The sequence below is a fragment of the Gymnoscopelus braueri genome (assembly GCF_963280865.1).
Source record: "Gymnoscopelus braueri genome assembly, chromosome: 2".
Lineage (NCBI taxonomy): Eukaryota > Metazoa > Chordata > Actinopteri > Myctophiformes > Myctophidae > Gymnoscopelus > Gymnoscopelus braueri.
In genome coordinates this window covers 33,948,912-33,964,981 of record NC_137604.1, presented here as the reverse complement: position 1 = coordinate 33,964,981, position 16,070 = coordinate 33,948,912, and the positions used below count along the sequence as shown (strand labels likewise).

The 16,070-nt window shown below is 42.0% G+C and overlaps 1 protein-coding gene across 3 annotated transcripts in view; it reads left to right on the top strand.

Annotated features, from left to right (window-relative positions):
• rgs12b (regulator of G protein signaling 12b) overlaps window positions 1–16,070 on the top strand; it is a 67,318-nt gene that overhangs the window by 31,497 nt on the left and 19,751 nt on the right. For all 3 annotated transcript variants that reach the window (XM_080442919.1, XM_080442920.1, XM_080442921.1), the window contains exon 6: window positions 10,846–10,867. In XM_080442919.1, the coding sequence (XP_080299045.1) occupies window positions 10,846–10,867 (22 nt within the window). The remainder of the gene's footprint in view (window positions 1–10,845; window positions 10,868–16,070) is intronic.

The following is a 16,070-nucleotide window of genomic DNA, read 5'->3' as shown; positions in this document are numbered from 1 at the left end:
GAAAGTTACCTAATTTATAATGACAGGAGAACCTGGCAAAAGTAGTCACTTAACCCCTAACTGCTCCTGATGAGCAGGTTGGTGCCATGTATGGTTTCCTCCGCCCATCGGTGTGTGAATGTGTGAGAGAATGGGTGAATGTAATGCACATAATCGCTATATAATTATAGCACTATTATTAAGATGTTTAAGGATTGTTTGGGATTGTAGCCAACATCTGTGGACGCGGTTGCAAGAGGATTGGCACAAGATTTGTGCTGAAAGATTGTTGAAGTGGTCGGAAAAACAACCAAGGAAAACAACAGTCAACAGTTTTCAAGTTGCACCATCTGTCTCTGTCTGAATGAAAATGGGCTCCCATGACAGAAGACCCAGGAAGACCCCACTTCTAAAAGGGAAACGCTAACAAACCAGACTGAACAGATGAAACCAAATCACAGCAACTCTGTTCACAGAAAACAAAATAAAGACACCATTCCCTGAAAGATGTTTTGGCGTTGCTTTGCTGCTTTAGGCACTTGGGTGGCTTGAATTTGTGCATGGCGCAATTTCTTTCACACATGTTAGAGCCCACTTTTTGAGATATTTCACTTGAATTTTATGATGAAGTCAATGGGGCCCCGATCGTGCTGAAAACTTGGAGTCATACATCGTAGTTCTGTCATAGACAACTGACGCTCATACAGTAGATGGCCGATGTCACAGGCTACATGAAGTCTGAGATCCACATTGGAGCCACGCCGCTCTCATGATTCCTGAGGTCTGCATGATTTGATTATTTTACTTCATATATTTTCAGGGTCTAGAGGGAAGGTGCCTTTGGCATGCTTCACATCCTAAAATGAAAGAGTTCTCAAAGAAAGCAAAGCAAAAAGCAAAAGAAGTGGACTGTTTTTGTAGTATTTTATATTTTTTTTATATTTTGATAACACTGACAATATTCCATTGTCTGGACCAGCCTGGTGTTGAGTAATAACATCTGGCTGTCACATAGATCCAGAGAGAAAGAGACTGGACATTCATAACTACTGAACTGAGGTTTTGGTAATGATTTCATAACATTAGTACAGTAGGAGAATAGCATTGTGTAGAACAAAAGACTATGTGGACGCACACACGCACGCACGCACGCACGCACGCACGCACTCATACCCCCCCCCCCCCACACACACACACTCTCTGAGTCATTTATGTATTTTGTCTACCAGGTTGTGATTGACTCACTGCAGGTGAAAAAGAAGTCATTGAACCAGAGAGTTGAGGTAGAAGAAAGACTTTCTTTTTACTTCAACAGGAAATTAGGGCTTTAGACTAAAGACTGTACAAATTCAATTGCAGCCTTTGTGTGTGTGTGTGTGTGTGTGTGTGTGTGTGTGTGTGTGTGTGTGTGTGCGCGCACACACACTGGACCCGTGTCACATGCATCCGTGTGCAAGGCACGCTACAGTTGTCCATTGCTTCTAATAAACTTTTAACAAACCCGAGAAAATGTCCTCAACCCTTATCTCATTAGGTTGATGCATTACGCCAGATTTAGTTTTGACCTATTCTCTAGTATCTCTACCTTTTATAATTTGATCATAATATGATCAAGATCAGTATCACTCCATACATACAGACACTTAAATATGTTGGACATATTTTTTCATTTGTTTATACTTTGATTGATTGAATACTTTATTTAGAAAGACATGGTAACAGTACATGGAAGTACAATTCACAATACAAGGTCCTCTAAACTGGATCACTCATAAAAGCACTTGGCTTATTTAAAATGAGATCCCCGTGCACTCAAATCATGATGACATTTAAGAAGACATAAAAATATACACTACTATGCAGAACGTCATACAATCAGCTTACAGGTTACTGGTATGAAAAACAAGAAATATGTACAATAGACAGTTTTAGGAGGAGGGGGGGGGGGGTTAAGACTTTTGGAATTGCAGCCTCCTGAAGGTGATTCTTTAGGACAGTTTTGAAAGTGAGTAGGGTTTTACACTCCTTTAGGTAGGGCATTCCACATTTTTGTTGTATAGCAGGAGAAAGAGTTCATTCCCTTGTTTGTGCCAAATCTGGGTTGAACATGATACTTGGAGCAGTGGTTCTCAAAGTGGGTTCCAAGGACCCTCAGTGTTCCTTGAGGGGGTTCTAAAAGCACCCTTACAGGTCTGTTACAAATGGAACCATTTGGTGTTAGGGGGGTGCTTGAAATTAAAGAGTAAAGTAAAGAGGGGGGGGGACTTTTCAGAAATAACATTTTTAATGTACAGTAGGAGCAGCATGATGGGTGGAGGAGAGGGGGAGGTCGGTGAAGTTAAGTTCAGGGCTGTTCTGTGATTGGCAGCTTGAACTTTGTCCCCGCCCCTCCTCTCCAACTGCTTCCTGGTGGGGGCGTGTCACTATGGAAACGGAGCTGTGTGCGTGTGCTGGAGAATGGAACTTCCTAGTCAGTGGTGTCAGCTGTGTGTGTGTGTGTGTGTGTGTGTGTGTGTGAGTGTTTGTGTGTGAGGGAGCGTTTCAGACAGTGTGTGTGTGTGAGAGAGTGTGAGTTCATTTGGGAGTTCTGCATTGCATAGAAAGTTACCAGTAGGTGTGTCTGTGTTTTTATTAACTTTTTGGTTATTTCTGAAAACTGGAGCACACTGTTTCAGAGTGTGTCATTTGACCGGTGTGTGTTTGTCTAGGTAGAGGCATTTGAATGTTTTATAAGCCAAGTGTGTGTGTATGAATCTTAGTCATTTTCCAAGGAAGCAGTTTAGGTGTGTGAGCGTGTCAGGTATGTAGGCTGAGCAGACACTGGTGTCCTCTTTGAGAGGAGCACAGGATGAGCTTACGGAAAAGGCTCTCCTTCAAGCGGGTGTGGAACTTCAACACAGTGAGTAGCACTATACACACATACATACACACATACATACAGTAGAAGCTTTCCTACGGGGCGTAATGAACAGGGTCTGCATCCTTCTTAGAGAAGATAAGAGAGTAGAATAGAAGATGGGCAACGCTAAACTTTCCATTAAAAGTAACTCAGGATTTGTCTGTGTACCTTCCAAATACCTGGGGAAGAGGTGAAAAGATGGGAAAGAAGAGGGGAGAGCAGGGTGTGTGTTAATATCTACAGCAAAGGGTACACGGGGAGAAAGAGTAGATTGCATTCTTACCGCACAAGAGAGAAAGTGACGGGAGACCACAGAGAGTGATGGATGGATGGATGGAAAGACAAATGAGGAGGAACTAAGTGATAGAATTGATGCAGAGAATACAGGCCGTTTTTGACAGGAACAGAAAAATACTTTTCTTGTATGGATGTTTTTTTGTAAGAAGAAGGCACTTAGGGTGGTTTATACTTAGTTGCATGCCAGTTTCGTGCGCTGAAAATATCCTATCTACAAGCTCACGAAGCATCGTGCTGCAACACGTTGTGAGCTTATAGATCAGATATTTTCAGTGTGCAACACGGAGAGCAACCACACTGTATATACAGTATCAAGCATTAGAAGGATAATGAAACAAAAGGAGGTGGTGATGTCTTCAGGCTGTTTCCCCTCATGTCTAAGCATTTAGGGCTTGAGTGGGGGGCTAGACAAGAGACAAAACAAAACCACAGGAAGAGCCAGGAGCTGTTCTTACTGTACTTTTCTTTTTTCTTTCTTTCTTCTTTTTCTTTCTTTGTGAGTCAGATGGTTTTTACATCATCTCGGGGTCTCCGTGTGTGTGTGAGTGTGTGGGTCAGAATGTGAAAGAGTCTGGAAAGGAGAGAGACAGACATAACAATGAAAACATTTGTCTGTTAGTCGAATTTGTTTGCTACAGTGTCTGAGTTTAGTGTCGATTTATTTGAAATGATGTGTAACTGTGGGTGCGTGTTCAGAAGTGTTTTATCAGATGGTATGGCTATTCCCTCCTCTCCTCCTTGCTGTGGTGTGTTTCTGGCAATCAGCCAAGGCAAACACACATTTGTCACCAGCTTTCACCCACTGGCCCCCCATATAGCTCCGGGCTGTGGTGGAACAAATAGAAGTCTGCATTCCATTCTTTTATCCAAGGTGCTTATTGATTTTAAAGGGTGATTTATACATGACGCCTTGTGAGCTTGTAGATCTGCTATTTTCGATGTACGACATGGCGCGCAACCAACCATAAATTGGGCAACCTGATGACATCACAGGGATATGAAGTCGAATTCCTTTAAGTCTCCAAGCTTTTTTTTCTTCAGAAGTCAGGAAGGTTTTTTGTTGCAATGGCTTGTAGAAAGCAGAGTGTAAAAAAAACTGTATCCCACCACGGTATGGGACATCATCACTTTAAATGAGACATGCAGAGCTTTATTTTATTTACACAGAAGAAACTTTGATATTATTTGAACTGAATCCGTTTTCCTCCCCGGGACTGAGCCAAATGTTTTTCAGAGTTGCCAGGCCTGCCCAGGAGTGACTCTGGTCTGGTCAATAGAAGCCACTATTCACCTCACATTTAAAAGTAAACACGTCAGCACGCACACATCTAGACTGCTGGCGCAACAGCTTCCTCCTCAGCTGGCCGCATGTGTGCGTGCGTGCGTGCGTATGCGCTCACAGTTGAGAAATCACTGCAGCCAAGTGTGAGCCACCTTGTAAGGACAGTGAGTATGTGTACGTCAGTTGTTCAGTCATAGGCGTGGCCTCCTGGAGTCACTGTAGTTTTAATAAACGTAGGTCACATCCCTGTAGGTTCTGCATAATCATTTCTACCTGTTCAGTCATCTTCCGGTTAATAATGAACACAGACACACAGTTGAGTCTAGAATCTCATTCCTTACCAAATGTGGCAGTTACAGCTCTTGTGAAGGAGCCAGGAATAGGTTCCCATCGTGTTAACAGAGTTGTCTTTGTGTGTGTGTGTGTGTGTGTGTGTGTGTGTGTGTGGGAGAGATGGAGAGCACGAGTATGCCATCCCTGACAGCAGCATCTCTCTCCGATAGACATTTCATACTGACCCTGCTAAGTGTCAGTGCCTGCTCTGTGTCACATCTTCTCACACACAATGTCCTTTTCCAGGAATACACACACCACCGTGCAGACATGTGAGCACACACATGCATGCATCAGGAACAATTTAGGAAAGTTTACGAGACTTCCATGGCTTTTAAAGTATTAATGTTATGATAACCGGGAGAGAGCGGGGTTGTAAATTGTACCGTGTTTAGCTTTCATTTTAACCACCCATTCCACACTTCATAACAAATGATGCAGAGCCCATTACAGTTAATGACGTACCTGCATGATCTGCACATACATACACAGTAAAATCGTCAGTGTTAATTTACCCATGTGTAACTCAGAGAGTGTACAAATGCAGCCAAATGTTAGGAGAGTTAAATGAACAAATTAGGATTTTACTAGTGTGCCACCACACACACACACACACACACACACACACACACACACACACACACACACACACACACACACACACACAGTCATAGACAGCCTCTCATAAACTCCAACGTAAACAGGCCGTCCGTGTGGCCAGTGTGTGACATTTCACATGGACCTGAGAACGCAACATTCACAGGTCGATGGTGTCGGTAGGTAAACACGTTCCGACCTGTCGTAGATAAACGCACAGTACGACATGTTTAAGCTAACGATCCTCACTGTGAAGCCACACCCAAAGTTCCCCACAAATCTCTGTTTAAAACTAGTTCCGTCTCGTCATCGACACTCACAGGCACAATAATATTATTGGTTGCGTTATTGGCAAGAGCACACACATGCACACACACATACTACTGCTACTAGGGCTCCACAATCAATCGAACATGATAGAAAATGATTTTATGTTTCACTGTTATGTAATTGTGAAACTTTGCAATTCAAACAAGGGTTAACCACTTGAACCTAGTGGTGTAAAGTAACTAAGTACATTTACTCAAGTACTGTACTTAAGTACAATTTTGAGGTATTCTTTACTTTACTCGAGTATTTCAAATGTTCTGTACTTTTACTTCTACTCCACTACATCTCAGAGACAAATATTGTACTTCAACAATTATTTGAAAACTTTAGTTACTAGTTACTTTGTAGATTTTGATTATTATTACCAAACATACATTACCCAGCCCTTTATACATTTCGGCCATTTGCAAATAGCCGATCTACAAGCTCACAATGCATTCTCTGAGTTTTATACATCCTAATATACAATGGAGAGTTGCGTGCATGTGTGGCTGTGTGTCTGCGTCTCCAAGCTGTTTGCGTGTCTGGGTCTCCAACAAGTTAGGTCTGCGCATGCGTGGCTGTCTGCGTCTCCAAGCCGTTTGTCTGTCTGCCTCTCCAACAAGTTAGGTTTCGCGTCGCTTTCGGTTTGCATGCTGCAGTTTGGTTTCGCTTTCCATTTGTGTGTCGACACAAACACCCGTGTTGCAATGAACGTCAACACGCTCTGTCTCCGTCTCCGATGTGCGGCCGAGGCTACTAGACGGGAGCCCCGCGCAGTGTCGAGACGGGAGTGCCGCGCAGCGGCCCGAACCTCTAGTTTTATACATTTGAAAACTTGTGAAATGGGACATTCTGCAGAATGAGTACTTTCTACTTTTGTACTTTAAGTACATTTTGATACCAATACTTTTGTACTTTTACTCAAGTAATTTTTTTATTCCAGACTTTTACTTGTAACAGAGTATTTCTACATTGCAGTATTGATACTTTTACTTGAGTAAAACATTTGATTACTTTTTCCACCACTGATTGAACCTTAGTGTCCCTATTCTGGGTATGTCATGATAGGCGAACATTCTGTGAAAATAGGTGAACATAAACCGGCTCCTAATTTATTCTCCAATTTATATTCTGTATATTTTCCTTTGGCTGCAATATTTATATATCCTACCTAAGTAACCCAGGGAAGATACAGTTATATTGTATTAGTTATACTGTATGGTAACACTTCACTTAAATCGTGATCGGGTCTATAATGCATTATAATCACATTTATAATGCATTACAATTCACTTATAAGGCTTCATAACACTCATTATAAATGTTAATAATTATGCATAACTTATAACAAGGTTAATGAAGTATTATAAGTGCTGGTCATAATTTATTATAAGTTCAGCGGAATAGCACATGACAGTATAAGTACCAAACATAGTCAGTTATGAAGTGTCTTTATACATAAAGAAATGATGAGTGTCATGAAGCCTTTATAAGTGCATTATAACGTATTATAAATGCGATTACAATGCATTTCTAGACCCGACCTTTTAAGTAAAGTATTACCTATTGTTTTATAACCTTAATGCCTCATTGCCTACTAGTAGTATGCCTTGTTTGTTGTTATAGATTTTGGACATTTGTAGCACAGGATGGAATATGCCGCCCCAACATTTCACTGCACATAATGTGACAAATGTTGAATATCTATCTAGTAGCTTGATAAGTATAGTACTTGCCTTCTCATTCACACAGACTAGAATCCACTGACTTGTTCTACTACCTTTGGCTCGAGGAAGTTATGAAGAAAGGCTGTCTTTCACCTTTGGGCTACTTTTACAGTAGGCCACGGCGTGAATGGACTTGACGGTCATATTGTGTCTTTAATATGAATGATACTACCACATTAATATTCAGTATGACTTCTTTAATGTGACTATAGTGTAATGGATGTTCGGGGCAGAAAGGCTTGTGGTGGAACGGAGGGAAGGTTTGGAAAACCCCACTCATTCCTCTGTGGGCTGTCAGGAATGACCAGGATCTGCCAGGACGCCGCTGGAATGAATGAGAGAGGGAATACTGAAGCAAAGGATTAACAGATGGATGGACAGGGAGAGAAGGACTTGTAATGAGATGGATGGAATGTGTGATGGTGAGAAAGGAGCGGTGGTGGGAGAAGTACGCAGATGTTTTACCAAAGTAAAAGTAGCAATACCACAATATAGAATACTGTACAAGTAACAGTCCTGCGTTCAATTTTTTACTCTAGTGCAAAAGCGTTAAAGTACCAAAGTAAAAAGAGCTAACGTTTTTCAACATTTGTCAAAACCTTTTTGAAAATACTAGAACTACAATCTCACCACGTGTTGTGAGCTTGTAGATCGGCTATTTTTGAATAGACAAAGTATAAAATAGGGCTTAACTGGTGAATGTATGTTTTGTAGTACTCTAAATCTGCAAAGTTACTTGCAACTAAAGTTTTCAACTAATTGTAGTGGAGTAAAAAGTACAATATTTGCCTCTGAAGGGTAGTGGAGTAGAAGTATAAAGCATTGAAAAAAGTACACAATCAAGTAAAGTGAAAGTACCTCAACCTTGTATTTACGGAAGTAGTACGGTACTTGAGTAAAGGTACATTACTTTGCATCACTGGGAATGTGTGATGGTGAGAAAGGAGGATACACGAAGGAAGTCGGAGGAGAGATGGACAGATGAAGAGTTTGGGAGGAAGGGGCCCAGCAAAAGGGGGAAATAGGAATACATAGTGAGGGGAAATGGGCTGAGAGAGAGAAAAGAGAGGGAAGACAGGGGACTGGGGGCCCCCCAGCCCCGGGACCAAACCACTCCACCACAGATGAGGTCTGGAAGTGATCACACGGGGATGGGGGTGACACACACACACACACACACACACACACACACGCACACACGCACACTCGCACATGCTTTTGCACAAGCAAAAGAACGCATACTTACACACAAAGGGTACCTCTAACAGATGTTGACCACATGATTGCATATGCTGCTCTCATGCAAAGTATCATATATACGCATGCACGCGCGCACACGCACACACGCACACACACACACACACACACACACACACACACACACACACACGCACGCACACACACACACTCCTATAGCATGTCAGGGAAGACATAATGCTGTTGAAATGTGTATGACGAGAGGAAAGAGTGGTCCAGTGCTAACTACAGTTTCCATATGGTAATGTGTGTGTGTGTGTGTGTAGGGGTGTTCTCTTGTTCTCTGTAGTGGTTAAGACCACAACCAAACCAACTGTTGCAAACTCATGTCAAATCCCCCTTCGCACCATGGTGCCAACCTGTAGCCTACCAGAGACGTGCCGGCCTGGCCACATAATTCCAGTGAGCACGGGGGCTTTGGGATGTAGCCGGGACAGTTCAGTTCAGCTGAGGAGAACAATTGTCTAACTCTTCAGCGTTTCAAAATGTGATGTGAAACGTCTGGTTCAAGTTCAGAAATGTCAAGGTTTTTGACTTTTGAAGAGAGCCCAATTCCCTGATTTGATTTAGAATGATCCCAATCTTTGCCTGTTTCCTATAAATGCATGCACTATTGTTATATAAATACTAGAGTCAGGATTTAGAATATAGCATGAAAATGAGTAAAGATCATCTTAACCAAATTAATGCTATTGTCCCTATAATAGGTGAACATTTGGTAAAAAATGGTAAACATTCTGCAAAAAATACAGATCTACAAGCTCACATCTGGTCACAAGGCTTTGTGAGCTTGTAGATTGGTTATTTATTTTCGGCAAAGAGATTCGGTTTAGAGGGGAAAAAGACTCCGGTCAACGAAGTATAAAGTGTTTGTGTGTGTGCATTTTGAGCGTTGTGTTGAGGTTGGCTATGCAAAGCATTTTGTGTGTTCATAATGTGTGCATCCGTGCATTTCTGCAGAGGTGAAGGCGGAGAATTTAGCAACTTTACCACACACCAGACACAAGCAACCAATGGCATTTCCCTGTGGTGTTGTCCGCGTGCATCCATGTCTCGTTTTAACAGGCTTCTATGTTGCAGTACACACAGTAAAATCCTCACTGTTAATTTATCCATTTGTACCTCCGAGTGTACATGTGTACCTTGAGTCTGAAGAAGAGAATGGGAACAGCACTTTCTGCAACTGCAAAACAAAATAAAAGAACTGTCAAAGGGAGTTACAATATGTGGCTCGCACACTGTAGCACACTGTAGAATTTTTATTCTTTGATCTTAGTTCACCTCGGGGCCAACACCTGCCTTCAAGAGGTTGGATGTGCACTACTACTCTTTGATCACTTAGAGTATGTAGCCTCACATGTCATTTTGTTTCGTTACATTTGTACACATCATGCTTGAACCAATTTCATATGACTCAAATACAAATTATTGTATTTAATCTCCAACAGTCCAACTGTCTCTCACCTAATCGCTTCACTCTTCACTTTGATTATGTCTCCTCCACCCATGTATGGTCTAAGGTAGAAAATAACCTCTATAGAGCTGTTTTACAATAGCTGCATTAGGCTAGACTACTCATGTTATCATCTACTGTAATCCCAGCTCAGCATGTCTGGGCCAAAGCACCTCTGAGTGTGTGTGTAGGGAGCAAGAGAGAGTTAGTGGGTGCAAATAGGTGAGTGAGAGTGAGTGAGTGAAGAGCGAGTGAAAAATGAGTGTGAACATGTTGTGACGAGTGATGCATTGAAGACTGTGTGTGTTAATCCTACCCTGTTGTGTGAGCAAATATTATATCTTCAAGGAAGGGTTTGGGGTTTACACACACACACACACACACACACACACACACACACACACACACACACACACACACACACACACACACACACACACACACACACACACACACACACACACACACACACACACACACACACACACACACACACCGCCTTCCAGAGGCATCCTTGCAGAGCAAGCAAAGCCAGTTCACAGATGATTCCATCCACCCACGCTAACACTTATGGTTTCTATTGTTATGAATGTGTTTGAGTGGACGAGGTTTGTGTCCATATGGCCACATAGCTCTGGTGTGTGTGTGTGTGTGTTATCTATGTGATGAGGGCAGATCCTGACCCATGTCTCTCTGTGTTCTCTTACAGTCCGCTGCAGTATCCGATGGAGGTGAGTAGATATCTTTCACATTTTATTTTTCACTGACATGACCGTTTTATCTCCGGTCTAGGAAACACTTCTCTTTTCCGGCTTGTACATTAGTTTATTAGTTTATCCTTGGCTATCACTTGACTGCAGTAAGGACAGACATCTTGTCTTTACTTTAGTTTTTCCTTTCTTTTTATTGTCCCCTGATCATTACAGAGGCTGATACATACAGTGTACATTTGTCCCCGTTTCCGTTGTCAGAAGTCCAGTTGGAACACAACATCCAGGTTCCTTTTCATTGTGTTTTGCTTCTTGTAAAGTTACAATTATACTGTATGTATGTACGAAACCACCTTCACATGCCTAAAAAGCTGACAAAAGACTCCCCTTTTGAGCATAATCAATTGACACATTTATCATTTGCCTTTTGTTTCCGGTATCTGTTTCAAACAGAGTTTATAGTCAGGACTATATGTTTAGATTACTGTGTCAGACCCCAGCTGCCTTGTTCTTCTGTAAATGTTGTGTCACTGTCGTTGACATTGTCAAGATCGACACCCTATTATTGTCTGGCTGCTTTAACCGGCTAAATTCACTTAAACAGACGGACAGTCAGGTTCTACTTGCTCAACCTCAGCCCCACCCGTCATAACACTGGCAAGCGGTACGACGTAGTACCGCTGGCGAGCTGCTAAACAAAGCTGGTCCCATATGGTTTTAACATATTAGCTGCAGTGGCAGTCTGGAATTTTGCACTGGCAAGCCAAAGCTAGAGGTGCTGTTTTTAAGAGTCGAGTAAAAACAGGGCAGTATAAAGCAGCAAGACTGTCCTCATTTAATTTAACAACGCCTCTGCTGCAGTTCTGACTGATAACATAGGTATTCTACTGACTACTCCAGCACTGATGATCTGTGTCTGCCTGATACGTGTCTATCTTGATCTATTTTATTTTTTTCTGTGCTATTCCATTTTACATAAACTGTTAACTGTTTCTCAATATCAGGGCATATCTAACTAAAAATGTAAATGAACACTCAAGATTTTACTTTGTATGCTGTCTCCTTGCCATTAGTGCCTATCGTCACTGTGGGGCAGAATCTCAATTTTTCAACCTTTATTTTTTCATAAATCAGTGCTATTGAACACCCTTGTGTGTGGGTTTTACAAATATTGAACCAATAAAAAGTATTAAAAAGCACTTCTGACTAAACCTCTTAACTCCATTGGATCCTCAAAACTGTCGGTCAAACCAATTAACTCCAACTTTGGAGATACAGTAGGAGGTTTTTGACCATTAATGTGGATTTCTTTTCTGTCCGACTTCGTTATTCTAATCAATGATGGAAAAAACACATACGACTCCACTTGAGCTGTATTTGGGTAAAGTGATGATAATATAAGGACACATTCAAGTATCTGACAATGTATAAAGTCACCATACCGACTTTGATGAGGCAGTAAAAAAACATGTTGTTTTTTTCATATTCTGAAAAGTTTATATTTTGGACATGGCTGGTTTCTGCCCGACAGCAGAGCTACAGTATGCTAAAAACAACAAGAAGCATGTCTGCTAACCCTGTCTGTGCGGTACACTTAAGAAAGGTGTGTGTTCAGGTTTTTCCACATAGAGCTTTGCCAACACACAGTAGCTTACCACTTCCCCTCTCCATGTGTCTCAATTACCATGTGCTAACGTTAGCAAAAGGACTCTCTGAAGTAAGAAAGCACAAGTGTTGCTTTAACGTCTGCCAAACGCATCAGAGCCCCTGTGGATTTGGGGCCCGGGGCCGTACAAGAGAAAAGGGTTGTTGTGGACTACAAAGCACTTTGGTGTTTATGGCCACTTAAGGCTAATTTATGCTTTGGCAAAAAAGTGTCACTCGACAAACACAAATGTCACACAACACTTTTTTTCCTCTGAAGCATAAACTTTACGCACAAAATGTGGCACCTCTGCATTCTCCAGCTTGAGTGGTGTCAGTTTTTAACTGTTACTTACTATACAACCCACGTAAACACAGTAGAATTCAACTCTGGAAAATGTACCAATTTTTACACTTTTCGAGTGAATTTGACTGTGACCGTATCTATTAAGTCCAGTATTAACTTTTAAAAGAAGGCTGATGCACACCTCAAAGGTTAGTGACAGGTGCGTAGGACAGCCAGGAAGGACCCTTTTTGCAAGTTCCAGACAGTGTGCGGGACCTCTTTATTTGATATCAAAGATCCCTTTCTGAAGTTCAGTATTGAATAAAATCTGGATTTTATGATGGGACACTTTTGGGGCTGTTTATTAGTTTGTAAAATTCTCACAAGGCTGCCGCAAATAAGACGTAAAGAAACGAAATGCAGCAGGTGACGAAGAATCTAATGCTTATTTCTATTTTTTATTTAGAGTAACCAATACTTTTTTTTTAAAATTTTGTCATTACACCAATTAACCCTCCCCACACTTTTCTGGTTCAACTGCCAGTGAGGAGTCTCCATCGGCAGGATGTAGCGCCTCCGTCATACTCCCATTCAATTTCAATTCAATTCAAAGGAGCTTTATTGGCATGAGAAAGCATACGTTTACATTGCCAAAGCAAGTGTCAAAATATATTAAAAACAGTTCAACACCCCCTGCTCATAGGTGCCACCCAAGCCATAGGAGTCACTACTACGGCATCAACAAAACTCACCCTCCCTGCCCGGCTTCTCTCCCCAACCACAGCCAATTGTGTTATATAAATGCTTGGCCAAGCCGGATGCACTGCGGTGAATTTGAGCCTCTAGACCTGTGGTGGACAGATACTTAGTTCACACCTGTGCCACCCAAGCAGTCCTTACACCCCTTACAGTCAGTTTGTGTGTGTGTTGTCTGTGTGTGCACACCGTTGCTTCTATCTTTGTGAGGGCCAGATGTCCCCACAAGTGTAGAAAGATCATGAAAAACCTGGAAAGTGAGGACATTCTGTTGGACCTCACTTTCCAATGGGCTATTTTAGGGTTAAAGCTAGTCACAGGTTATAAGGAGTAGTTCACCCAAAATATTGGCTTATTTTCTATCAATTACACACCCCATGAAGCCTTCAATTCAGGGATTTGTTTTTGTTTTTGTCGCATTCCTGAGTCAATAATTTGACCTCCGGAGCAAAGAGAAAAACCAAAAAATCTCCATGAATTCAAGGCTTCATGGGGTGTGTAATTGATAGAAAATAAGTAATTTTTTGGGGGTGAACTACTCCTTTACAGCTAAGTTTTGAATTGGAATTACGGATACAATAATAGCTAAATTTATATTTCTGATGTTTAAGGTTTGGACTTAAGGTTAGGGTATTCATTTTGTAGGTGGAAATGTCAAAAGTCCACTAGTGTTTGTGTGTGTGTGTCAGGGTAGCGGTATGTGGCCGGCAGGCCTCATTAGTTTCAGTAGTGGCCTTCCCTTTACAAGACCCTCATCAATACTTTACCAGGTCTGTGTGTGTATTTGCGCACGCGCACGCACGCACACAAAGCGGTTTTAGTTCCCCCCTACCTGTGCTTTAAATTATTCACCAATCGGAGCCCTGTGTTTGCCTGTATCACTTACCCATTTGGATGCTTGTTGAAGTGTGCACATCTTGTGTGAATGTACGTGCGTGCACATCTATGTGTGAATGTACGTGCATGCACATGAAGCCACGCTCTCCTCTTGTCAGGAAGCTTCTCCTTGCCGACGGCTGCTCTCTCCCTCTTCTTGTTCGCCGTGTTTCTCTTCCTCTCTTTGATGCTGTCAGCTGGATGTGTGTGTATGTGTGTGTGCGCCCTGTCGGGGTCTGTGCCCTCCCGTGGCGTGAGTGAGATAGTGAGGGGGGTCCTGGGTGAGAGAGTATGGATGGAGGGGCCTGGTTCCCTCTGAGGATGCGCTATCTGCCCCGTTGGCATCATACAGGCTCCTACCAGCTCTATCCAGGTAAGACAGAGACACAGACCTTCTTTACTGCTGTCTGCTTACAGTCCTCAGTAGTCTGCAGTGCAGGGTGCAGCTAGAGGCATTTTGTGTCTTCCCTGTTTTTGAATGACGAAAATGTATCTCATCTCGAAGTTGACCTATTGTCAATGGATTGATGCTGAAAGATAATGCTGTTGAGCTGCTACACGAGTAGATCGACCAACAGAACAGGTGACTATCAGCTGTCCGGGTGGCATTGATGGGATTATCTTGTTTGCCTCTTTGGTTGAATTATGTCGCATGCGGTTTTGTTTATGGATACATGGTTTAAACTTTACATGGTGTCTGTGAGGACATACAGTAGTAGTAGGGCTAAAACGTTTGATAATGGCAGAATTGTTGCACATAAACTTGCTCTGATTATCTGCAATATGAGACAGCATTGTAGCTCCTGTACGAACTAGCCAGCATTGTTAATGGTTGATTTAACCAAATGAACCTTATTGTTGTCCCTATTCTGATGCAAACAATCACTGAAAATAGCTTGCATTGCTTTGCACATTGCGTCATGTTGGGAGCTCATAGATAAGCTATTTTCGGTAAAGAGATTTGATGTAGCTGGGAAAAAAGGAGAGGACCAAGTATAGTTCCCTGGGCGACCCCGGTGAATTAAGTAATGGTTTAAGTGATTGGCTGGGCAGTATATTGACATGGAGAACCAGCTTATCTCATCATATTTCACTTGTGTTGTGGCACTGTACTGTACTTCCATAGCTGTTGTGTAGGCTGTTCTTCGAGGGCATACTGTCACTGAACTCTGCAGGTAACAAAACACCCCCAAGCAAAATAACCTTTCCAAGATGGCTGTACATGGGCTACAAAACACACACCTTGACAGAAAATGCCTCCTCAAAATGGCTTGCTTTTAAGACCACCCGTCCCATTGTGTTCATTCACCTTCAGGAAAACTAAAATGGTTAATATGTCTCATACTAGTGTTTATCTTCATGATGTGCTATGCTGATCAATGTGATTGATCTTTGGTGCTGACAGCCATTCTTCTCCCAGTTAACCAACAGCTAGGATTATAAGAGACGAATGGGACCCACACCATCATATACATTCTCCCACAAGTAGTTAAGCTCTGGAAAATGACTTTCACAATGGACTGTGTTGACATGAATGGGAGTTCTTAAACTTATCTTTGCCTGGATTTAAATATATTTGGAATTTGTCATAATTTCCGACACTGGGCTGTATTACAGAATACATTGTTTAGTAAAATTGTCTGTTTTCTTTGTTTTGGATAT